Genomic DNA, 24,069 nt, shown 5'->3' on the forward strand with positions numbered 1-24,069 from the left:
AATCAAGTTAAACGTCCCCAACTTCATTCATTTTGCAGAGCCTGAGGCTGTTATTAATAGCATTTCCTTTAGTTCGAATCATACTAAGTTTGTCATTATCAAAATATTTATTGGAAATTATCAAATTTAAATAATATCTATACATTATGTACATTCAGCTACAACGTTAGGAAAAAAAAAAACAACAAACCACAGTTGCCAGAATCTGTTGAATGGCATCAAAACCGAAGGCTTCTGAAAATCCAGACTTTGTTTTCCACACTTGAGATGCAACATCATTCAGATACACTCACAGCACTTTCCGGACTGGAGTTGGGTTATGCTCCTTCAAATAAATAACTTACAAACTGAAACGCTTCAGGGTTGGGGTTTGACCCCTTTCCTCATTCTTCCTCAGATCTGTGAGCATTTTAAATGCGACTGGTAGTTATTTCACTTCTTCTCTTTCGAAGTAACACACACAAAAGTTATCCTTACTCAGAAGCGCCATGGAATCTCCATTAGGATGCCAGCAGAGAGAAACAATCTGGAAGTCACCTGCAGAAAAAGCAAGAAGCATCTTCTTATTCCAGCCACCTTGTCCTAGGTAAGCCACATGCACTGCAACAAATACACCCCTACATATAAAATAGAAATAGAAAGCTGATGATGGTTTGCAGAGGGCATTGTAGAAAGCTTTACCTTCTGTTGGAACTTGTACTGTCACGCATCCAGCTGGGGACCATAGGTAGACTTTGCTATTTCCTGTACATACAGCAAGTCGAGGTTGTCGTGGATCCCATTGGAAGGACTGGATGGCACACAGCTGCTCTAACACTGCAGACAGTTTCAGTTTTTGAATGTCCCAGATCCACACAGCATTAGGAATGTTATCTGACAGAAAAGAGGAAATCATTTGAATACATGAAGGAAAAACAGGCCTCACAGCCTCTTTAGAAGTACTCAGTTTGTCTTCCAGCCTCCACTGTTTCTTACTGAACTATTCACAGTTGTGCTGCTGTTAATGGGCTCTGCTTCTGAAGCACAACTTCTGCATCCTGACATAAACAGCCCTCAGGCCTGTCAAAGGGAAAACCTGAGTGTTAATCCCATGACCATCTGTGTTAATCGGAAGCCCCACTACAAGAGGCTGTGAAGAACTCTGCCTTCCAAGAGACACATGCTGGAAATGGAGCAGAAAGGAGCTGGGCACTTCATTTTCCAATACAGTAGCTTCATATATGTGGAGAAATTAAAGAGCAGGTTACTGTTATTAAATATAAAGCCAAACTCAGGGTAATGCACATATAACAAAAAGGTTTCTCCTTTAACAGAGGAGAAAAGGAACTTACCATTTTTGGTTGCCAGGAAACAGTTATCTGGACTGAATGCCAGCATCCCAATCCCCATTTTGGGATTAGCCCTATCAGCAACAGGTTTGATGTACTGGAAAGAGACTGGCATCTGGGAAACGTCATCTGGAATTGAGAACAGAAGTATTCTACTGAGCAAGCCTGAATGGACAAAGCATTCAATTCTAGCTGTTAAAAACAAAGAGAAGCATTTTATTCTTCTGCCAGATGCTCCAATCAGAAACCCCCATAGTTTTTTTTCTTTAATATACTGCATCTTTCTATGAACAGCTTTCTATTCTTACTCTCCTACAAAAACCAAAAAGCACTGGAGATCCCACATCTGAGATTCAACTAGGAAATATAGGTAAAATCAACCATCTTTTAACTAGTATTGCAAATAAATACCAATGCAAGGCAAAAGTGAATTACTGCTACAGTACCACAAAGAGACAGTAAAAACAGTAGAAAAATACTAATCACGCATTGTCTACTATTAGTTTAATGTTTCAGAGTCTCTTCTAAAGCAATCAGCACAACTAACACCTTCTGATGTTATTTTTTTAACCTCTGGAACTGTCACATGCTATAAGATTCTTAATTGCTAATCAGGTGTTAAAGTAACACCAAGAAACAAAATGATATTGCATAGATTTCTGCAAATCAGGGGAAAAAAAACACACATAAGCAACCCACTCATCTTCAATATGCCTTCAGAGCACAGACAGCATCCTCTCCAGCAGGGTCCTTACTGCCCTGGAGCTCTTCAGTTAACTAAGGAGAACTGAACGGAGCACCCAGAGGATCCATTCCAACATCAGCATTTACATAACATTTATTTATAGAAAGACTTCAAGATGGCAAGCTCAAGTGTCTTACTTTACTAAACCTTGGCTTACATTTACTTTGTGTGCTGAAGACAGAACTAGCCAATGCTCTTGTCGGAGGGAAAGAAAATCTCTCTGTTTCAACAGATGGGGATTTCTCCACTTCTTTATACACAATCTACAAAGAAATAAGTGACAGCTCTAAGAAGGGCCTAGAAGAGTTTGAGCTTGGGCTATTAATAAGTCATTCTCATCCTACAACTCAAGTGATTTACACCATATTTTTAGGTGTATTACATCTCAGCATCCCCAGGTCATCAGTGTAGGAGAGGGGCTTAAAGCAGGCAAATACTAGATCCTGCATCCTCATTGACTTGTTTGCTTATTGGAACCAGGATCAAGAAAACTCTTCCAGCAGATAAATGAACCTTGAAGTCCATGAAGAATGATTCCATCTCATTCAATATTCCTAAAGCTTACATCTGGCAGTGCAATAAATGGAATAATGGAAGCATATAATGCCAACTGGAATTCCTGTCTGCATAGTAGAGACTAGCAGAGTTACTTCCATTTGTCTTCCATTTCATGTTCTATTACTTCACAGGAAAGAAAGGTCATTTTTCAATTGAGAAAAGTTCTGCTGAGGTGCAATCAATGGATCATGAGCCGCATCCCCAGATCTGTAAGCAATCAGCACCTACAGTAAAATACACTGGCATGTGGCAGAAGTCCACTAATGCTTATACTGAAAATCATGTGTGTATCCCAGCAAGTCTGAAAGGATTCCTTTATCTTTCCCTTCCAACCTCAGGTCTTCAAGATTCCCAAGCACTATTTAGAGTCTTGGAGGGGGAAAAAAAAGAAAAGCCTTCAGGATGAAATGGATTTATGAACATCTTTGGAAACAAACAGCCACACCAAAGTGCTGATAACGATTCATACTTACAGTCTTTGCGTTAGTAACAGTTGCTGGGTGTTCAAACTCTGTGATCTTTTTCCAAGTTACATGGTTCAAAATACGCACCTAATTCAAGAAGATATTGCAAGACAGAGTGGTTATGACACGATTCTGCAAGTGATTTAGATAGGTTAGGTTTATTTTTCCCCTTTTCTATTTCTTACCTTTTCATCATAGCTGCCAATTGCCAAAAATTGACTGCTGGGACTCCAGGCAATGGACTTTATGCCTAATGACCATTCATAAGCCTGATATGTGGACAGCAGTCTGCCATCAAGGGAGTACAGCAATAGTTTGTACTGAAACAAATTGATTAATTGGTTTGGTCATACTGCCCATAACTCCACAGCCATCAGCCATTATCTTTCTCCTCATACCTCAAGACAAGTATCCCACACTGCCAGAACACAGCCATTGGGAGCCCACTCAATCCCAAAGAGATCTTGAGTTTCAGTGTCAAAATGCTGTCCCCAAAAAGAGAAAAATGTCATTTGAAGCATTACACTAACAAACGCTACATGCAATCCTCAGTTCACCCTTCCAAATGCTACCAAACATAAGTCTTTCATATGCCAGCATAGAAGTGTACAGTTTAAGAATTATTCCTTAGTGATAATAGTTTATATGAGGTGTTGTTTGTTTTTTATTTTACACATACTATATACAGCTTCCTGAACAGAATCCCTCTGCTATGGAAGGATGCTAAAGGCCAGCAAAGGAGCCAGATGCTGGCTAGAAAACACACAGGCAAGTCTAAAACCATAGTAGCAAAGTGATAGTGTTTAAAGCAGTGTGCAGCAGATGCTTGTAGCCTATACAGAAGCAGTGGAAGGCAAAGACACATCTTACCCTCAGCAGCTGCCAGTTACTGCACACAAAGAGGCTGACGAAGTCTTTGCAGTCACGTCTTTCTGCTACTGCCATATAGCGGCCATCCTTGGTGAAAGCTATCCCTTCCAGAGGGACAGAAAGGTAAGTAAGAGAACAAGGCAGAATATTGGCAAAAACAAAACAGATGAAACAGTTACTTTTGTGTAGCTGTACAAGTTAGTTACACAGCTACTGGTATCCCATCAACTTCCAAGTGTCAGTCCCCACCAGTAGGCACTCTGGATTTGTGCTTTTCATCACCAACACCTCCAACTTTACACCTTGCAGGACCCATCAGAGAAGGAGCACAACAGAAAGACGTGCAGAACAGACACACAAAGTGGTTAAGAGTTCTGTGCAAGGGCTGACAACTCAGATCCTAGGACAGCACTCGCAGCATGTGGCACCCAGGTACCCATCATGGTGAAATGCATCCCTGTGTTCAATCCCATTCCTGTGGGAAACTGGTGACACTTACCCTGCTGACAAGCTTTGGGATACTTGATGTAAGACACAGATTTGGTACACAAGGACCACACAGTTATCCGCAGCTGGTGAGAGAGAAAGACAAAGGAAGTATTTGCTTATTTTTGTAGATTAAAGAAAAGGTTAGTACGTAACCCTCCCCCAAAACCTAGCTCAATAATGCAAAGTACATTCAATATGTGTTTTAAGTTTTGCAGTTATTCTGCATAGCAGAATTATCCTTGTTCACTGATGAGAGTTCAGAGAGGCCTATTTCTAATTCATATTACAGGCACACTGAATACTCCCAAGGGGTACAGGTGCAGAACACCAAGGTGGACAACAGCACTTCACTGACACTGAAGGTAGAGATGTACTCAGTGCGTAGCCAGGTTCATGCTCATAACGTGTTGCCAAAATACTTCTCAGTTGGAAAAATGATTTCATCACAAAACATGGGAAAGGTGAGAAATTATTGCAACTCAAGAACGTTGCATCTTAAGCTACCAAGTGTAAAACCAGATTTATTTATAACTTCTAAACACGTGCTCAGTTGTGACACTGATTTGCGCTTTGTTCTTCACTCCTCAGCCACCACAAAAAGGCAACATTACAGAACTACTGATAGGACCAAAAGACAAGCAAAAGCAAGGCATTAAACACCATATCTGCGGTATTTCTGGAGACTCGTGCACCCCCAGAACATGAAAACTGCAAAGAAGGCAGTCAGCTGCAAAACAAGCCCCTCCACAGCTCGTCAAGGTCACAGCCTGCATTCTGGAAGCTCTGCGTTGCCATCTGCAGATTATTCAATTAAAAACAAATACTTACTCTCCCTTAGCAACGGCAGCCACACCAGACATATGTGCATTAATCAGTATGTCATGTGAACCTTTGCATTTATATCTGGAGCAAGGAATGTTTCCAGGGTATGTTTTTCATCCCATGTTTTCCTGTGTTTTTATTGCACCAAGGTAAGAGATTCTAGATAAGACACAGGTAAAACTATTGCTGCTATTGAGATCCATGGGCACAAAACTATCTTTCCCAAGACTTCTGAATGACAAAATTAGTTCTGAATCACTACATAAGTAAAACTTTAGCACCATCTACCATTCAATCACCCACCTGCATCCAGCGCAGATCAATTACCAGCAGCAGTAGGAAAAAGTTTCCGCTGCTCTTTTGTTTGTGCTTGGCCTCAATACACCTTTTCCTTTCTCTGAAGCAACTGGTACAATTCAGAGGTGAGAAATGACCCCAAGGAAGCATCCTGTGTTTGTTCTACCTGGTAACACTGGAGCCTGTGCCCTGCAGCAGACCTCAGACTTTTTTACTGCTGACATGAATCGTGCTTTCCAGCAAAAGTCATTAATTGACATTGTGTTCAAACCAAGCTACAGATTCCTAATGCTGCCTCTCTCCAGCAATGTGAGGAACAGAAGCAAAAGAGCATCATTGCTGCCTTCACTCATTTTAAACATATATTTAAGAAACTTAAGAGACTTGAAAAGATGACACACAAAACTACTGTTTTAAAATGTAACAGGAAAGAGCAGTGACCATATCAAATTCCAGCCTTCTTATGTCCAAAGATTAAACAAGCACAAATGGACTACTGTTCAATGCAGCCTTTATTATCTCTTCCTTTATTTAACAGCTATGAAATTACAGCTAGACATGTATAGTACCACCTTAAACTTTAAGGGATCCCAATGGAATCTGCAAGATGAACACCATTAATCAAGTTTTATCACTGCAACTGCTCACTTCCGGACATACAAAAATACAGCATTGTTAGCCTGCTCTTCATGCAAGATTTACTTTAAAAATACCAACACAATGCCTACTCACATTCTTCTATAGCAACTGCAATAGTGATATGCTGCTTGCTCCTATTAATTGCAGTGTTAAATGTACTTGCTGCTGTTCTTCCCTTGAACAAAACAAGCAGCACACACAACACACATTCTACAGCCACTTAATACGAGCTTAGCAGCTGCAAGCTTTGAATGCTGAGGTCTGGATTGTAATTTTTCCTGACAAAGGCATCCAAGTTCACACTTGTGTTACCACTTGGCCCCAGTCAACTCACCTGGCCTGCTGCGTGTCACACACACTGCTACCCCAGACCATATAGGCTGGCTCCAAGTCTCAGAAAAGGCAAAGCCTTACTGCTGGGGTGCTCAGGAAGAGGGGAATCTCTCAGTGCGAAGCAGCACAGGGCACACAGGGCTCTTCCTGTTACCTCTGCCTTGCCTGAGGCTCATAACCAAGTTGGAGACCACATGGAAGTTCTGCTGTAACTTTATTGCGACCTCCTGTCCAAGTCACACAACCTAAAAACTCTGGGACTGGTATTAGAAACTTACAAAAGCAAATGCTCATGGCAGGTGTTTCTTACTGTCCATTCTGAGGGTACTTTTTCTTTACTATAAGTTGCTAGAGAAACTGGAGTGGTCAAACCCAAATCCTAACAATAATGGTGTCTGAGAAGTTTTCAGCTGTTGTTTTGCAGTGGGAAAAAAAAACCAAACCAAAAGCAGAAGCATTTTTAAAATAGCCTAAAAACAGCTGAGAAAAAAAAAAAAGCATTTAGATGGTAACGTGATAAACAGTCTCCAGTGCTGGGTTCAGGACTATGTCCAATGTTGACAGCTATAGGCAGGTGTGAGACTGGTGATTTTCAATAGATAAAAACACATTTTTAAACAACCTTGCATCTCAAATGACTGTCAACTTTTGTCCCAGACTTGACTGGGTCACAAAGCCTCCTTACATAGCAGTGTCTGTCAGCACCGGATTTCAGAAGATTATTCAGAGTGCATTCCTCGACAGAAAGCATTTTTCAACCAACGTAGCCATTTACAGTTACTAAGGATTAGCTCCAATATACACAGAAACACACACGTTTCTTTCTCCTGCTATAGCACTAAGGAAGCTTCTTAATGCTTCAGTACTAAAGTGGAACTAGAGAAAGTACAATACAAGAAATATCAAAGAATAGGTCTTAAGAGAGACAAGCTGCTTTCTAGTGCACTACACAACTCAATAGCATTGACATCATGCTCCAACTTTCTCAGATTCCAGCCTTCTGTGAGGGAAAGAACAGAGCCTGTATGTGCTTTTGGTCATCAGACCACACCACTTAGCTGCCTTATGTACCATACTGTTTACTTTGGTGTTTATGTAAAGATTTAGATGGTTATCTGTACCATTCTACATTACTGCACACCATGGAATAATTTTAGGACTCAGGAGACCACACTTGCATACTTACACTAGCACTCACCAGACTATGGATTTAGCACGCTATAGAGTAAACACAACTCAGACACCGGCATAACCCAGGCAGCTGTCTGACAAAGCTAATTTAGCAACCTGTTTACAGCTGGAAAGAAAACTTATCCCAACACAGATGCCAACTTGGCAAAGGCTTAATGAAATCCTCTAAGGTCAAACCAAGTTCTGTTGGGAGGTAATAAATACTTGCTAGTCCACCCCCACATGAATGTGCCATAAGAAACTCATTTGTAGCACATAGCACCAGCCTTCAGTTTGGGTTACGGGGGACAACAACACTCCTGCCTGACTGTCAGGCATGTCTTCACTGACTTAGAGTTGTAGCTCTGGACTCACGTTTACTTTAATCACTATCAAGGTGATTCCTCCTGGAGAAACTCGGGTTTAATTTAATCACTCCACAAAATCCACAGTCCAAGAAGCAGAGGGGAAGTGGAAGGAGGTTGCTTGACAGGCAGAAAATCTCTACCCTTGAGAGCATCAGTACTTACACTAACTCCAGTATGTGCACACAAATGACAAACCCCCACCTGTGTCCTGTTGATTGATACTGGGATGGAAAAAGTGAAATCTTGCAGTGTAACACCCAAACTCAGGGCAACAATGCATCATTTAAGAGCCAACTAGTCCTGAAAAAGTCAGACATATTAAACAGAAAAGTTTCTCACGTGTAGTTCCCAGCTATTTTCTGGCCGTTCATTGCAATGAACTGCATCAATCATCAGCTAAAAAGGTGGAGAGTCAGACTTCCACGTGCCTTCCAACATGTCCTCAGTGTACAGCATGCACAGACTGATCTGGACCCTGTGCTGCTTTCATACATCAAAGTTAGTGTGCTTAAGCATAGGAATATCTCATCAGCATAAGTTAAGAGTTTGTTTTTTATCTTATCAAACCCCAGAGAATAAAATGATAACAGAGTAACATCTGAACTGGAACTAACGCAGGTTAACGCAGGGAAACTGCTCTTTACAACCACTACAGCTTTAAGAGCTTCAGGTTATTTTAAGAGGCAAAGGGCAGACGGTAACATCTGATACCATGGAGAGTAATCATGACTTCACACTTACATGAAACTCCGTTGTATTGAGAATGTGACGACCATCCGGACTCCAACATGAAGCCACCAATCCTGCTGACCCTTCATCTATCTTACAGTGCCAGTCTGGCTGCTCCAAGGACCAGACCTACAGCAGGAAGGGAGGAAAACAAGCAGGCAGTGCATCAAACAAACAGCTCATCAAAACCTCTTCCTGCAAGAATACGCTTCAGCTGAGAAAAAGCTCCTGCACCACCCATCAGAGAGGGCAAGAAACCTCTGAGAGCTGTGGCCATGAAGGACTGGCGTTGGATTCCACTACAAAAGTAAGCCTCACACCTCCGTGTGTTAACACAGATTGTAAAATAAGCTTTTCTTCTTTAACAAATAGTCTGAGTATATCCAGCCATTGAAATGGAACACTTTAGACTATTTGGCAAGTTTGCATGTATTTGTTTCCTGCTGAAATAAGGAACACCTGAGATGCTTTCTAACTTTGGTTTAAATTAGTTTACTATGTGTTTTCATTCTGTTTTGAAACCCAGAGGTAGATCACAGCTTTGTAAGTCATAGCATGCCTCAGACCATGCATTATCAGTAACATTTCCCATTACTTTAGCAAAAGCATTGAGCTGGTGACTGCTGCTCACACTCACACCACACACAAGTCTGCAATAAGACTCTGCTTGTGTCCTTACCTGAACAATCCCTCGCTTGTACATGGCACACAGTATAAAAAGAGAATCTGATGACCATTCTATGTACTGAATCTGGTCCAGGCAAGTGTACAGATGGAGGATCTGGAGGGTGTTCACATCCCGAACGATCAGTCGGTACTGCACGCAGGAAGCCTGAGCACAAGCAGGAACACAGCTGGGTTGGTGCATCAGCTCTGGATCTGAGCAGCTGCACCATACAACACCCTAGTGCCCACTTACAGGGCAGGATCCACCTATTCACCCCTAGAAAGGCTTCACACGAGTCAGACTAACACAAACAATGCGTTCTAACACAAACAGTGATAAAAGCAGTTAAGCCAGCAGGGGGGCCTATAGTCATTTAAAAGCCGAACTCATTAGCTCTGTGTCTGCTCGCTAGACACGACTAAGCTTAACATTAACCCTACGGGAACGGCACCACACGGAGCTCCTCCTAAAGGGGGAAGCAGGCTTCGTTTCCTAACCCAGCTCCAGGCCGCCAACACCACAAGGCCTCACAACGCCCGGCTCCACCTCAGGGCCGCCCCCCGTCCCTCCCGTCCAGGCCCCGCCGCCCCGCGCTCACCAAGCACTTCCCGTCGGGTGAGAACCTGCCGAGCAGCCCGGAGACCTTGAACAGCTCCGAGAAGTCCATAACAGCGCCCAGAACCGGACCGTGAGCGGAACCGTTTCAAACCCGCCCGCTCCGCCCGCCGCGCCCCGGCCCGCACCTGAGGGAGGAAGCGGGCGGGAAGGGCGGGAGCTTCCTGTCGGGAGAGCCAATCAGAGGAGGGAGCGCCGCGCGGCATGCCGGAAGTCGTAGTTCCGTTTCTCCGTCAGGGAGCGCCCGGTGGCGGGAAGTTCCCGCGAGGGAGCGATTGTTATGCAAATGAGCTGCATAATGAGAGCGGCTCGTTCCCGCGCGGACTCCGCGCCATGTCGGCCGCCAAAGTCACCGTTCGTTTCCTCATTAACTTCCCTCTAATTTGATTTAGCGACGGTTCGGGGCGGCAGCACGGCGCGGCCTGCTGCAGGGCACACAGAGCCTGCGGGGGGAGATGAAAGGAGCAGCAATAGGGCGACACAGGGAGGGCTTGGAAATAAACGACCCTAAAGCTCGAGGAGAGAAAGAGCTGCCGGGGGGCTGCAGCCCATCACCCCGCTGTGTGCGGCTCTCATAACCCCACGCTTGGACGTGCCCTCCAACATCAGGGCATATCAGCCCTATGGGGCTGCGTGTGGGAAGCGGAGGCCGGAGCTAAAGCTGTGCTGAAGCCAACTGTGCTTTCAGTCTCCTTCCCAGCCCGACAGCAGCTGTCTCCGTGACCCTGCAGCTGCCCCAGAGTCATTTTGGGGCCGGTGACCGGCTTAATTCCCCTGCACGCTTGGCTGAGCTGTCCCCACCCCTTTGTAACTGCCTTGTATTCCAGGAAGGGAGTGCACAAGCCTTTGCCTCACTTTTCACATAGCTTTCAACAGCTCCAATGTCATTGCCTAGGCGACCGGGACGCTACTAGATTGTAGTGCAGTAAATAACAGATCCTCAATCCCAGGCCGCTCCTGTCTGTAGGAGACCTCCGGGGGAACTCCAAGTGCCCAGGAGCCAGAGCAGGTAGGAGAAAATAAAGACAAACTCCTTGCGGTTTGCGTGTGCGTGTTCCTCAGCACAGACCCTCTCTCAGTTGCTCTGTATTGCAGCTGGAAGATGATTTGTGGTCGCTTTTCTTTGTAGGATTGTGACTCGGGATTAAAGAATCTTGTTTGCTTCAAAGTGCCATAGGTCCAGAGTGAAAGCACTTGTGGAGGAAAGAGCAGCCAAGCTTGGAATGGAAAAGCAAAGGAATAACACAGGCAGGATGCTGGGGCTGGTTGCTTGCAGCCAGGCTTAGCAGGATTGTGGTGCTTGGTGCAGGGACAGCACCTATCTGTTGACTTCTCTATCCATCAGAGAGGATTTCAGTCTATCATTGTTGGTACCACAGGATCCACTGTGTCCTGCTCACCCAGCAATGCTGATGTCAGTATGCTGCTAGACCGAGCGTCCTGCTGGAAAGCTCGCTTACTTTTGGTCAGTTTTGTAAGCAGTGTTTTCCATGTGTGAATTTACTGATCAGAGGTGAATGAGCGAGAGCACAGAGTGTTGTGACCTTGGGATGTGCCGGTGTTTTGCAAATGTTAACGTTGTTTGCTGCAGGCTGGATGAGCTGGATGGTTCCCAGTGTGCAGCTGAGGGGAGGAGTGGAGGTACGGAGATACGCTCACAAACTGTCAAGCAGAACGCTATAATTTGTTGTGAGAATCAGCATTATCTAACTGTTACCCTTACAAGTCCCAATCCCAGCTGTGTGCTCTCACTGCAGCCCACACTGCTGCGTGGGAAAAGAGTGATGCCTTGTCCAGCATCTCAGCGTTGCAGATTTGCAGACATGTATGGCTTTTAATTTCCGAGGTCTTCCTCTCCCAGGCTGGGCCAAAGGCCTCTAAAGATTAAAAACAGACCCGTTGTACAGATTTGTGTGCATTTATCTCCCATTTAAGTGGCTAAAAATGTTTGTTACATTTCGTTCTGGGCTGTTAGAGGTGGCAGGATGGTGGTGAATATGTTATTACTTGCTGAAATAGAGGCAGGTACCTAAAGCTGAGGCTTAAAAGTTAATGGTGAGATCAAAGATGCTCCTTCTTGAGTCTGCAGCCAGGCACCACGTCCCATCAAGGCTTCATCCCCATCCTTATGGATGTGGTACCTTTGTCTCGACCTGCTTTGCAATTTCCCTGCAATGCACTAACTAGCAACAGAGGGAAGCAACAATCCAGTGAATGGTGGAGATGAGAAGGCATGCAGGGAGGCAGCTCCCCACGTGTAAATAAGCAAATCACATCAGCAGCATTGGCTTCATGCACTGAGCCCCCACTGGTGCTGGGAAGAGGTGTTGGGGTGACATCAAGGAGCTGATGCCTTTATGGCAGGGGCTACATACCCTCCAGGCTGGTGTGGGAGAGTGGAAGTAGTGAAGAGCCTGGATACACTGTGGTTGTTTTCTAGCTGTGCTTCTGCTGCTGTGTTTAGCCTCAGGTTAGTCACCTCCCTGTGCCATTTGCATAGCTGACGGGCACTGGGAGGTAATTTCATCCAAGTAATCTAGTAGTGCTTCCAATAAAGATGGAATTAGTCTCTGAGACTCTTCCTGGTTCACCTTCATTTAACCTGTGCCAAGGGCTCCTGCTGCTTCCAGGAGGATGTGATTTCCTTCTGGACTGCCCCATCAGAATGACTGCCCTGCTTCCTTCCCTCACTGATCCTGTAGGATACCTCATTTTAGGGCAAATTCCACTATGGATATAGCACAGCTGCCAACTTCCAGGATTGCTATTTGCAAACCTTCCTGCAATTGTCCATCATCTTAAAGGCCAATTTTTAGGCTGCCCGTATTGCTGCAGGGATGCTTTCCCAGCACATGCAGCAGTCACTGCATGAGGGAAGTGTGTTAGCTGCCCTGACAGCCCAGTTGCTCTTTGCACCACGGATCCCAAGTGCTCAAGTGTGAATGGACACCGACCCGGCTTTTTGCTGATGCCAATTTTGTTTTGAAAGAGAAAGGAAACTTCTGAAACGCCCTTAAAATACACAGATGATTTTTTTTTTTCCCCTTCTGTTGAAAACGAGTGCAGCCACGTGGTTAGAGCTGGTGTCACCCAGCATGACCACACAGCACGGGGCGGTGCGGAGGTGCTCGCTCTGCTGAAAGAAAAGGCCTGGCTCCATCTTGATGCTACCGATGCCCAGGGCCATGGAAGGCAGCGTGGAAGCAGGGTAAGGGCCGGAGGAGCCTCACTGCAGCTCTTGAGCTATTTCTTTTCTTGGAACTGCTGTTTCCGTCCTTTCTTTTCTCTCTGTTTACACGTGGGACGAGGAGGGATGGGCGGAAGTGAGACTTTGATGAGCTCAGTCTTCAAGCTAGAAGTCCTGTGGGGAGCAAAGGCTCTGCTGCTGTGCCAAGCCCTCCTGGAAGAGCATCTGCAGGTACTGCATCCCTCAGATGAGTCACAGATGCTGCAGAAACCAGCACGGGGTCAGCTTTCGGGACACCACCCTGCTTTCACTTTAATGTCTGCTGTAGCGCCTGTTGCTCCTAAGCCACCGGGTCCCCAGCTGACTCAGAGACCACTGAAAGGACCCTGATCCTGCAGCTGGTCTCCCCTGAACATCATCATTCTGAGAGCAGCTGCTCTCACCATCAGCGGTTGAAGATTGAAAAGCAGGAAGTTTTCAGGCTTTCGCTATTAGATGTCGGTACTGAGCCGAAACAAGATGGTAACCCTTGTGTGAGTAAAAAGGGGTAACCCGAGTGCAGCTGGGATGCATACGTGCTAGGAAGGGCAGGGTGGCAGCCCCTGCAGCTCAGGGAAGCAGGGGGTCAGGGAGGAGGAGGAGGAAGGCAGCCGCATGGTATGGCTGCAAGCAGCATGCTGACCAAGATGGCTGCAGCCCAGCTCTCCGCACTGTGCTGCCTTTTCTTCCGGGGGCTTGGGAGGGAGCTCAAGGCACAAAGGAAAGACCACAGCGTTCTCAGTGCTCTGGTGCTTGAAGGAAGATGGAAAACTGGGGACCTTTGGGCTCTCTGTAGCTCATAGCACACTGCAGCTGATCCAAGCTCACTCTCAGATGGCGGCTGTCCATGCTGTCCTGTCAAGTTTTGACGTGTCTCATCACCCCATCCACCCATCATTCACCAGCTTTGCAGAAGAAGGTTTCCCTATTGCCCTGCTGGTGCCGGGCTGTTGAGCTGTAATCTCAAGGGAGCAGCACCAAGCACATCTTTGGCTCTGATTCTTACTGCAAGATTTTATTTGCCAACTAACTTTGTGTTTCAGTTTTATTCAGAGACTTCCTACTCAAGAATTCAGTGTTGTTGTCTGAGAGATCTAAGCCCCTTTACTGAATGAACCTGGTTCAAAACGATTACTGAGAATAGTTCTCAAAGGGTGGAAGGGGCTGTGAACTGCTGGAGCATGAACTGCTGTCTCTGCGTGTGTTTCAGGAGCAGAGCAGTATAAACGCTGTGTTACATCAACTGCTCCATTCTTATGCTGAACAGATGAAATCCCTGCATATCCAGGTCCTTAAACCTCCAGGAACAAAAGGAGACATTGTGTTTGTGCTCTAGCAACACTAACTTTGTTGTTTTCCTTTGTCCCTAGAGTGATTTATCCTTTGTCAGACTCCCCCTCTGTGAAGATGTCCCAGTCCTCTCCAGCTGATGAAAGTACAACATTTGAACACCTCTGGAGCACGCTGTAAGTGGCATTTGTTCATGTGTATTGAGGCAGAAGTGCCTCTTTGCCTTGTAATCTGGATTAACACACCTAATCAATATGACACCAAGGGAGACGAGTATCTTTCACGTGCACCAATTTTCACATGTTCCTTTCCTGCATACAGAATTTTGCCCCCAGGCTCTGAGCTGCCAAACTACTTTGCCTCGATGATGCTGGGCAGCCAGAAGCTGGAGATGTTGCAGATATTGAATGCAGAGCCCCACAAAGTTGTTCCCAGGTTCTGGAAACTTTCTGAGGGTTGTGCAACCATCAGCAACTTGGATTTCCATCATAAATGCAAAGGAATGAACGTAGCAAAGAGCCACACAGAGCTTCCCCATTGCTGCTGCACTCTTGTACATAAGAGGTCAGCATCTGGGCATGCTTTGTGTAACAAAAGGCAATGCCTCTGCTGTACTGGGGGAGAAAAGACACCAACTCACCTTTGCTGTATGGGGAGAAGGCTACGTGCATAGTGTTGTGCCTGCTGGGAAGCTGATCATCTGCCATTGCTTGCACACAGGGCACCAGACAGCACCTACTTCGACCTCTCTCCATCCAGTCATACAGGCAGCAATGAGGTCTCCAACCGCACAGAGGTCACAATGGACGTCTTCCAGATGAGAGGCATGAACGACTCTGTTATGGTGAGTGTGCTCAGACTGCAAAGTTGAGAGATATATCAGATACAAACTTGTTTTTCTCCCGGTGATTGTGTGGCTTTAGGGTAGGAAATGGGAACGTATTCATAACTCAAACAGAAACACCGGCCACTTCAGCATCTCCCTCTACAAAGCCCATTCTGCTCCTCACCAGCTTGCCTCCCCTCCCCCAGCCTCTTTTTCCCTCGCTTTTAGCTTACTTTCCCTCTCTTGCCAGGCCTTTGTGTGCAGCAGGGCAGGAGCTTGGCAGACGGCTCAGATGGGGGCTGCAGTGTTAATTGCAGAGCTTCCTATTGCTGCAGAACTGAAGCCCCCCTCCAGCTGGAGTCTGGTGCAACCAGGCTGTTCCCACAGGGTGCCAGGGCTGGGGGGTTTGCAGGGGTGAGGGAGCTCAAATTAACGATCCAGGAGTAAATATTTATATTGATCTCATTGTGCAACTCAACACTGTGCTGCTAAGCTCAAAGCAAGCTGACTATAGCTTTTGTTAGCTGTCATCACCAAAACACATGGCAGGCTGACATGTATGAAAATAAATGCACAAATAACGTGAGTTACTGAGAACAGCCACCCTGACTTTGTTTGCCTTAAAGATGCCACTGCACATCATGCAGCCCTTAAAGCTTGACTTAGGATGCTGCTCTGAGCAGTGGCACTGGGACACAGGTATTCAATGAGACCTCCAGCAACATTTGAGCCAGGATAGCTGCAGTCCGAGCTGCTCACGTGGTTTGTGAATGCTACTGATGGAGAGAATCCCCCCCACAGCCCAAGCTGGGGTGAATGGAGGGACAGAGTGGTGGCACGGCTGGCTAGCGTAGCTCCAAAAGTCCGAACTGGAACGATCTCAAGGTCACTGCATCAGCACGCTCAGACCAATACAGCCACCTCAGTGTGTGGTTGAAGGGTGCAGGTCGGATAGGTTTTGATTCCAGCAATGCTTCAAGCGGCTTTCTGGAATTAAGTCTGGCTGGGTTTAATTACAGAACAGGACCCCCGCTCTCCCCTCGGTGGGACTGGCTGGTACAGCCTAGTCCATCACTGGGCAAGCTGTGGCCTGCCCTGCATTTTAATGAATAGTCATGAGGGACAGAAAGGGGTGGGCCCCGTTTTGTTGTTGGATGCAGCACTGAGTTGACAGAACTAAGGGAGATGAAAAAAGCAAAAAAGCCAACAAACCGCACACAGGTGGTCGGTGCAGCATCCCTGGCACTGCCTCCCCAGTCTCGCACCTCATGCTCCGGCACTGCATCTCCCTGGTTGGTTCCATCTCCTCCCGACCCCATGACTCCTCTGGCGGGACGGTTCCCACTTGTCTGTAAATCCCAAGAAGACTAAAATGTTGTACATCAGTGACCAGATGCAGCATTATACCACGGTAGGTGCTATTCTTTGTTAACGGGTCTTACCTTGTTGCTTCTTGCTTGTAACCGCTCCCTGCCACTGCAGCAGGAGCTCAGTTCGTGTCCTGGCTCTGCTTCCAAGCCTCCCCACTGCTGCCTGGGACGTGTTGGGGATGCACTGGATTAAGCTCCTCCGTATCTGAAGCACCTGGCAGCTCAAAGAATATTAACTTTGCCTGCCTGGGATTCTTGCAGCTTCACCAGCTCGGTCTGTGCTTCTCTCATATTTTGTCTGCTCTGTGCTGTGCTCTGCAGAGACTCGGGCATGATTTAAACCTTTCATGTGAGCAAGCACAGGCTCCATATCTTCTTCCTTGCACATGCTTGCATTGGAGAAACCTGGTTGAAAGCTAAGGGTAGCAGTAAGCATCCCTCAGTGGAAACACTGCCTACCCCAAGCCCAGCTCAATTTTCTCCTCAAGTACAAGAGCTGCAGCTCCTACCAAACACCCACATCCCCAAAGCAGCTTTGCCTTTCCTGGTTTAAAGCTGCTGGAAGGGTGGGGTAGATGCAATGGCACCTGTGCTTCCAGGTGATGTAGCTTCAGCCCTGTCCTCAAGCAGGGAGGTTGCCTTCTGAATCAAAAGGTTTTTGTGTCAGCTCTCTGGCATTCAAAATATCTAGATGTAGATGTAGTTATAGATAGAAGGCTGTGCTGGTCTGCTTCCCAACCTGAAATTATTTGCTTTCTCCTTTTTGTCTTACGCAAGCAGTGAAAACCACATAGGTCCTGTGTTGCTCTGCGCTGTAGTGCTATTGCTTGAGTTGTCCTTTCTGCAATCATGTGCTAATTGATGTGTGTGTATAAACACCTGTATGTATTTGCACACATACATTCACAAGCGCCGTGTTGGATTTGTTGAAAAACATACAAGCACTCCTGCTTGGATTTGTCTGTTAAGGGAATACTTCCAAAATCTACTCAGTCTTACAAACCAAGTTAGTCATTGTGCACACAGCGCTTGGCACAGCACTGGGGTGCCGCTGTGCCCTGCGGTCAGGCAGTGCAGGTGATGCTCTGCTGGCCATCCCAGGGGTCTGCTGTGAGGTTTGTCGAGGGAAGGCTCCCTCCCATAGGGTGGTTGTGATGCTTTGCTCAGCTCATCAGCCTTGATTCACCCTTCCACTAAGCTCCGTTGCCACGCACCTCAGTCCCACACAGCCCCAGCTCTAACCACTGTGATCTCAACACATCATGCAGGGCCTGCTTTATGTGTTTCTTTCCTAGTCACGTCCAGGGGACAGACACCTCAGCCCTCTCTGCACTGCAGCTCTGGAGCGTGAGCAGATTTTGCCAGGAGGCAAAACGCTTCCTGTTTATTTCCCATTTCAACAGGATATGAGTAACTGGGACGGCACCCGCTCCTCATCTGCCTGACTGTGCAAACCCAACCTGCTTTTGTCTGCCTGTGCCCTTACGTGTGCTACGGCACTTCTGAACCTCGGCTTGTTTGCTTGTCGAGTGAGGAACGCTCGCTTCCCATTTATTCCTAAGAAAACACCCATGGCTGGGTACAGGGTGTGTGCAGAATGTTCCCTCAAGCCTTTCCGTTGTCCCAGTCATCACAAGAGAACAAACCTGCTCGATCTTGATATTCATGGATTCTTTGAGCTGTGGATTGGCTGTGCTGCCATAACAAGAACGATCCTTTTCTCCTTGAGGATCTCTTCCCATGTGATGCTTTACATCTCCCACCCAGCTTCCATCCTGCTGCCCATCCCTGTGGTCCCTGCTGGCATCTGGCCGCAGTGGCGTGGCCATGACTTCCCACCTGCACCTCTAATGCCATTGGGCTGAAGTTTCTCATAGTTTTTTTCCTCCTGGTAAAATCTGAGTTTGTGGAAAGCCCGGATGGGGGTTGTTTAGCAGGGCTATTGAGAGAGAAGAAATAGAGGGGTTTATGCACAAATTCTAGGGGACAAAATGGCTGTATTTGTAAAAGCAAGTCGGATCTTGTTCAGCATTCCTCCCGTTAGTCACAGACTCCAAGAACCTTGCGAGAGATGCAGACAACAGGAGAACTTTCCTGGAGAAGGCTGATTGCGTTTAAGCCATTATCCATCGTACGCGTTTGGGTGAGGTGCAGATCCCAAGTTAAAACACGTCTCCTGATTCCTAAGTCGTGAGCCTTGCAGCCTGCAGCCTTCCCAGGGAACAAGCACATCCCCAGCCCACCGCTGTGTCCAGCTCACACACCACACTGCCCACCGGGCTGCCCAGAACAGCAAACCCCACCGTGTGGAATAAGAGCCAGTAGAGGAGTTTGCTCTGTGACCTTATTTGCAACGTGCCGCATCACAGCTCTGCACTTTGTAGTCTGAGGTTTTCCCCAAATTAAACTTGCATCAGTGAAAGCCACTAAAAGCAAACAGCCCAGCTGTGAAACGAATTACACAAACCACCATTCAGATCTGCTTCTTCGTATTCGTGGAAGGGAACTCCTTCCAGCAATGGTACCCACGTGTACATTTGTGATAAGTGAACGAGGGCAGAGAAAGTCTGATTCGGGGCAATGCCATCATGATGGTTGCAATCTGTTAGCAAACAAGGCAGGAGCTTTGGGTATTTGGGGCACGTTGTCAGGGTGCTGAGGTGAGCTGGTGGCAATGCAAACATGTAACGGTGTCTGCAGGGGCTGCACTGCTGCCCTGTGCTCCATTGCAACCGCGGCTTTTTCTGTCTCCACTCTAAGGCTTTAAATTCTGCCTGAATTCTGCAGTTTTGCCAAGTGGAAAGAGCACTTTGCAAAACCAACATTGCAATCAAGATCTCAAGAGAGCTGCAGACAGGAAGCATTGCACCAGCCTGAGCTGTGCAGAGCAGATGCTGCATTGCATCCATGGCTGGCAGTGGTCAGTGCCGCACATGCAGAGCCCTGGCTGTGGGGTGCTCACCCCGGGATGCCAGGCTGCTGCTGTGGTCACGTGGAGTTACAGTGGAGGTCAACGCTCTGCTCCTTCTCACAGTCTCCTGGATAGAAGATCTCTCCTCCACACTGGCCACCAGCAGCCTCAGTTCCAGGCTGAGCCCAGAAGCACAGAGTCCATTCTCCTGTGAGAGACGTGGTGGTACCTGTGGTACCTCTGCCCTGCGTGAGGTCTGGCCACAGGCTTGGCTGGTGTTATCAGTGCTGTGAGGTCTGGCACTGAGCAGTCCTTTACTGGAAACTGGGAACACCGATGAGGCTGGTGAGGTTCCAGGAATTTGCTGAGAACCAACCTGCTTCGCTTCGGGGAAGAAAAGAGCCTTTCTGTGGTCCTTGCCTTGCAGAGTCGTGTGCGTAGCGCCGCGGTCATCGCTCCCCCTCAATGCAATAGGACTTTTCCCACATCTTAGCAAAGCTCCAAAAAAATACAGGTCTGTTCCCCCTAATAGCAAAAGAGTTGTTTTGCATGTTAAATGTGCTGGAAACCCAGAGATCTTGGCATCGCGCTGCCTCCAGTGAGGGTGAAACTGATAAAAGGGGACGACTTAAATGTATTGAGTTTATCCTTTCCACAAGTGGTGACCTGTTTAAAAAACAAACCAACCCAGAACAACTATTTTGGTTGACTTTCCAGCACGCTGGCCCTTTAAGGAAGCTGTAACAGGACACCTGAAGTCCTGAAGAAGTGTAGCTGAGGTTTCCATGTCTCTAAACTGGCTGGTGTTTTCTTTTTTTCCCTCCTCCCCTTTTCCCTTCCTCCAGTCCCAGTTTAATTTGCTGAACAACAGCATGGATCAGAGCATCGGCAGCAGAGCAGCCTCCACCAGCCCTTACAGCTCCGAGCACACCTCCAATGTCCCAACGCATTCACCCTACTCGCAGCCCAGCTCTACCTTCGACGCCATGTCCCCAGCTCCCGTCATCCCCTCCAACACTGACTATCCAGGTCCCCACCACTTTGAGGTGACCTTCCAGCAATCCAGCACAGCCAAGTCAGCCACCTGGACAGTAAGTTGCATGTGTTCTTCACTTCATTAGAGAGATGCTTGCTGTTGTAGGCAATGTTTTCAGCCGGGCTGCCTCAGACACGTGCGTGCCTGGGTGCTGCTGGTGCTGGGATGCTCAGGGAATACTGGTGTGTGGCACTGCAGGATGTGTGTGTGGTTCTTGCACAGCCACCACTGGTGGGGACTTTGCCTGCACAGGTGACCATGATAAGAAACAGCAGGCAGAAGCACCTAATGCTTACTTTTAAGGGTGTTTGTTGTTGCTTATTTGGTTTCGGTTAGTTTTGGTTTTGGGTTTGTTTGTGTGTTTTTTTTTTTCCCCCAAATGGGTTAAACACAATGATTTGAATATAACCTCTGCTGCAGAAATTCCATAGACTACATGTAAATATCCCTGAAGATCACAAAGCTGGAAAAATATGCAAAGAAAAGTGCTTGCCTTGTTCTCATGGTGCTTCCGAAGCATTTTCCAGTGACTGCTGTCAGAGGTGATGCCGTAGGCGAGATGGACCTCGGCTCTGTTCTGCTGGCTCCGTTCTTAGCTTTGTCTTAAGTTCTTGCTTTTCATTTATCATCCTCGTTCATGTTGTATCAGAAGAGTAATTTTACCCCTAGAAGCCACAACAGATAAACTGAGTAGGTATTTATTTACAACGGAATGGCTACGCAGCATCACACGTGCCATGTGGGTTCAGTACCTGGTACTCTAGAGCTGAAATACAGCTTGGAGCCACTATTGGTCTTCTTGTGCATCCAAAGACAGACAGAGGAGTCCTCTGCTCTGATCACGAATTAACCTGAGAATTAATCTGCTTTACTTTTTGTGGGAAAAATGTATGGTAATGGTAATGGTAATGGTAAAAATGTTTGCAGAGCAGAAAGGCTGCGATGAGACGAGTGACACAAAGAGGGAGCAACAGGGTTTCCTCTGCCGCTGTCATTTGACATGATCGCGATACAGGCAGAGCTGTCCAGGAGTATCAGCCCGAGGTGTGAGAATGACTTTTATTTTTGGAAGCTGATGTGCTTAATTGCTAGGAAAGTCCTTCCCACAGTAGACAGAAAGCGTCTTGGGATGCTTTTCTGCAGAGCCCAGGACACGGCGGGCTTAACAAAGCTGCAGTGCTGGCGCAGTGCAAGGATCTGCACATGTGCTTTGTGCTGAGGGCATAAAGAGTCTGCAGCAGTGCTGTGGTCTGTATCTGCTGCACATCCATGTGAGATGAGTTCTGCAGCAAAGCGCTGCCCTTTGGGCGTGCTTGCTCCTGGTGCTGCAGGGACAGTGACACCAGGGGGCTGCACACTGATAGCTCGGCTCAAGCAAACTGCTGGGGAACTCACATTTGAATTGAGATGAATTAGTGGCTGGGGCTGCAGAGCAGCTTGGTGTTTCTTGTCCCAGCTGTCCTGTTTTAGAGGGAAGAGACAGGGAAGTGTCAGATGCTCGCTTGCTGCTGTCCCTGGCTTGCCATTCTTGTGATGGGGTGGGCACATCTGTGTGGCAGGGGCAGGCTGGGTGCTGCAGGATACCCTTGGGCAGCACTGAAAACGGGATATGTTCGTGCACGTTTCATATGGAGAGCACCTATTAAAAATACATTCTGTGCTCACCTTTAATTAGCAGTAAGGAAAGACCCTTCCTTTATCCCAGCTGCATGTTGCAGCTGCATGGAGTAAACCAAAAAAAGCCACAAAGGTGACTAGTTGTCCCCAGAACAGCAAAGGAGGGAGCAGCAGGAAGCCCCTGGAGCCCATCCCACGTGGTGAGCACCCGGTGCTGGCATCACTTGTGAGCTGCAGCTGTCCTTGGTGGGGATGCCCTGTCCTGCTGCTGACTGTATCCAGGCCACAAGTGCTCGGTCACTTCTGAGGCAGCTGCTGCTGTTTCTGGAGGAGAGATTCAGGCACGTCCTGGTTCAACTGCTACAGTCTGCACTGGGCATCACCCACACAGTGCTACCTCCTGTTCAGAGCCTTCTTGCAAGCACAGATTGCTCTGCAGACAAGGAGGTACTGGTTCTATTCAGTGGGAAACAACAAGCATACAGTCCAGCTCCTACTATTGCAGAGCATTGTTCAGTAACCAGGGATCTTTCTGTGACTAAATAAACTGCATTCAAACTATCTCAGCATCGCCACGTGCTGTCCATAATCCTGTAGCTGTCGTGTCCTACTGGGAGCTGCAGTAGTCAGGAAGGGGTTGCTTTGATTCTCAAGCTGTTGCATTAAATCTCCTTTGGATATCGGAGCAGCCGTGCCACATCAGTCCTGTACAAACCCTTGTAGTCCTGCACCTTGGGGAAGGGGCCAAACTCATGACACCCTTGGCCAACATGCTGTGGCAGCCTCCCATACTGCAGAGAGTGCATGCCATCAGCCAGCACCAGGAGCTGGCATTTCAGATCACCAGACCAGGCTTCACTGCACCACTGCTGAGCCTCACAGAGAACAGAAGCAGGCCAGCAGCACCTTGCACCCTGCAGAGAATGGGGAATGGCTGGTTTGAAACAGCCAACATCATAGGACTCCTAAAGGGCTGCAGGCTGCCCAGCTCCCCAAGGCTGCTGCCCACACAATGAATGGCCCTGCTGAAGTGACGGATTTGCTCCCACTTCTGTCGCATCCGTGCAGCAGCTGGAAGACAAGGCTGCTTCCTTCCTCCCCCTCAGCTCAAAGTCTGCATTAAAATTAGGCTGTTTTGAATGGCATTAATTCACATATTATATACCGTCCATCAGTCAGCATACAAATAATGATGTACATACACAGCACAGTTCTCTGTATGAATTAAGAACATGAATCTAGAAGCGTTCAAGTGATAATGGGAAAGCTGTTAGGAAATACAGGCACTTGTCAAAGAAAGCTAAAAGATACAGGCAGTGGAGGACGGTGGCATCTGATGGCTCAGTAATGGTCTGGTCTTTGCTGAGAGAAGCTGAATTCATGATCTTCGTGTACTAAAGGACATGCATGGCTTATTCCTATGGTTGAAAAGAAACAACTGTAAAATACGCTTCGTATTTCATCGGTAGCTTTTGTGTGTTTTAAGATTTACTGCACCAAATATCATACACTGAGCAAGTTACCAGCCCTGACCATGAATTCCCCTGCATGGCTTTGTCCTCCATTGAGCTGTGGGGAGCCCTCCTATGTGAATGCAAGGCTTTGGTGGATCAGCAGCTCCATCAGCCTCTCAGTGTTGGGCTGAATCACCAAGACTCCAGCCAATGAAGAACTGTCAGTCGGTGCACAGGGAACGCCA

General features: G+C 47.2%; 2 protein-coding genes across 7 annotated transcripts in view; one reads left to right on the plus strand and one right to left on the minus strand.

Moving 5' to 3' along the window:
• Positions 1–16,781, minus strand: WRAP73 (WD repeat containing, antisense to TP73). Of its 3 annotated transcripts, XM_072354460.1 has the most exons (13): positions 16,649–16,781; positions 15,251–15,469; positions 9,492–9,644; positions 8,825–8,941; positions 4,465–4,537; positions 3,966–4,069; positions 3,494–3,580; positions 3,281–3,415; positions 3,105–3,182; positions 2,231–2,336; positions 1,332–1,457; positions 682–873; positions 1–537 (listed from the first exon to the last, which is right to left on the minus strand). In XM_072354460.1, the coding sequence occupies exons 3-13, from the start codon at positions 9,513–9,515 to the stop codon at positions 428–430; spliced, it is 1,152 nt and encodes a 383-aa protein (XP_072210561.1). In that variant the 5' UTR covers positions 9,516–9,644; positions 15,251–15,469; positions 16,649–16,781; the 3' UTR covers positions 1–427. The 3 variants fall into 3 exon arrangements, with proteins under 3 accessions (XP_072210561.1, XP_072210560.1, XP_072210559.1); XM_072354459.1 differs by lacking the exons at positions 15,251–15,469; positions 16,649–16,781 and adding an exon at positions 10,078–10,217 and having other exon boundaries at positions 2,237–2,336; XM_072354458.1 differs by lacking the exons at positions 15,251–15,469; positions 16,649–16,781 and adding an exon at positions 10,078–10,217.
• Positions 10,984–24,069, plus strand: part of TP73 (tumor protein p73) — a 25,268-nt gene continuing 12,182 nt past the window's right edge. For 2 of the 4 annotated variants that reach the window (XM_072354454.1, XM_072354457.1), the window contains exons 1-4: positions 13,059–13,302; positions 14,691–14,786; positions 15,331–15,454; positions 20,563–20,808. In XM_072354454.1, the coding sequence (XP_072210555.1) occupies positions 13,259–13,302; positions 14,691–14,786; positions 15,331–15,454; positions 20,563–20,808 (510 nt within the window). In that variant the 5' untranslated portion in view covers positions 13,059–13,258. Of the gene's footprint in view, positions 11,104–13,058; positions 13,303–14,690; positions 14,787–15,330; positions 15,455–16,601; positions 16,848–20,562; positions 20,809–24,069 lie in introns of those variants that run through there. The other 2 variants (XM_072354455.1, XM_072354456.1) reach the window with 2 other exon arrangements.

This window comes from Excalfactoria chinensis, chromosome 20 (assembly GCF_039878825.1).
Source record: "Excalfactoria chinensis isolate bCotChi1 chromosome 20, bCotChi1.hap2, whole genome shotgun sequence".
NCBI classification, from domain to species: domain Eukaryota; kingdom Metazoa; phylum Chordata; class Aves; order Galliformes; family Phasianidae; genus Excalfactoria; species Excalfactoria chinensis.

Excerpts from the sequence above, each read along its gene's own strand:
- WRAP73 (XM_072354458.1), bottom strand. The coding sequence starts at position 10,146 with ATGGACTTCTCGGAGCTGTTCAAGGTCTCCGGGCTGCTCGGCAGGTTC. Across the intron at positions 9,645-10,077 it reads CACCCGACGGGAAGTGCTTG|GCTTCCTGCGTGCAGTACCG; the intron begins GTGAGCGCGGGG and ends GCTTGTGCTCAG. Across the intron at positions 8,942-9,491 it reads ACAAGCGAGGGATTGTTCAG|GTCTGGTCCTTGGAGCAGCC; the intron begins GTAAGGACACAA and ends TTCCTGCTGTAG.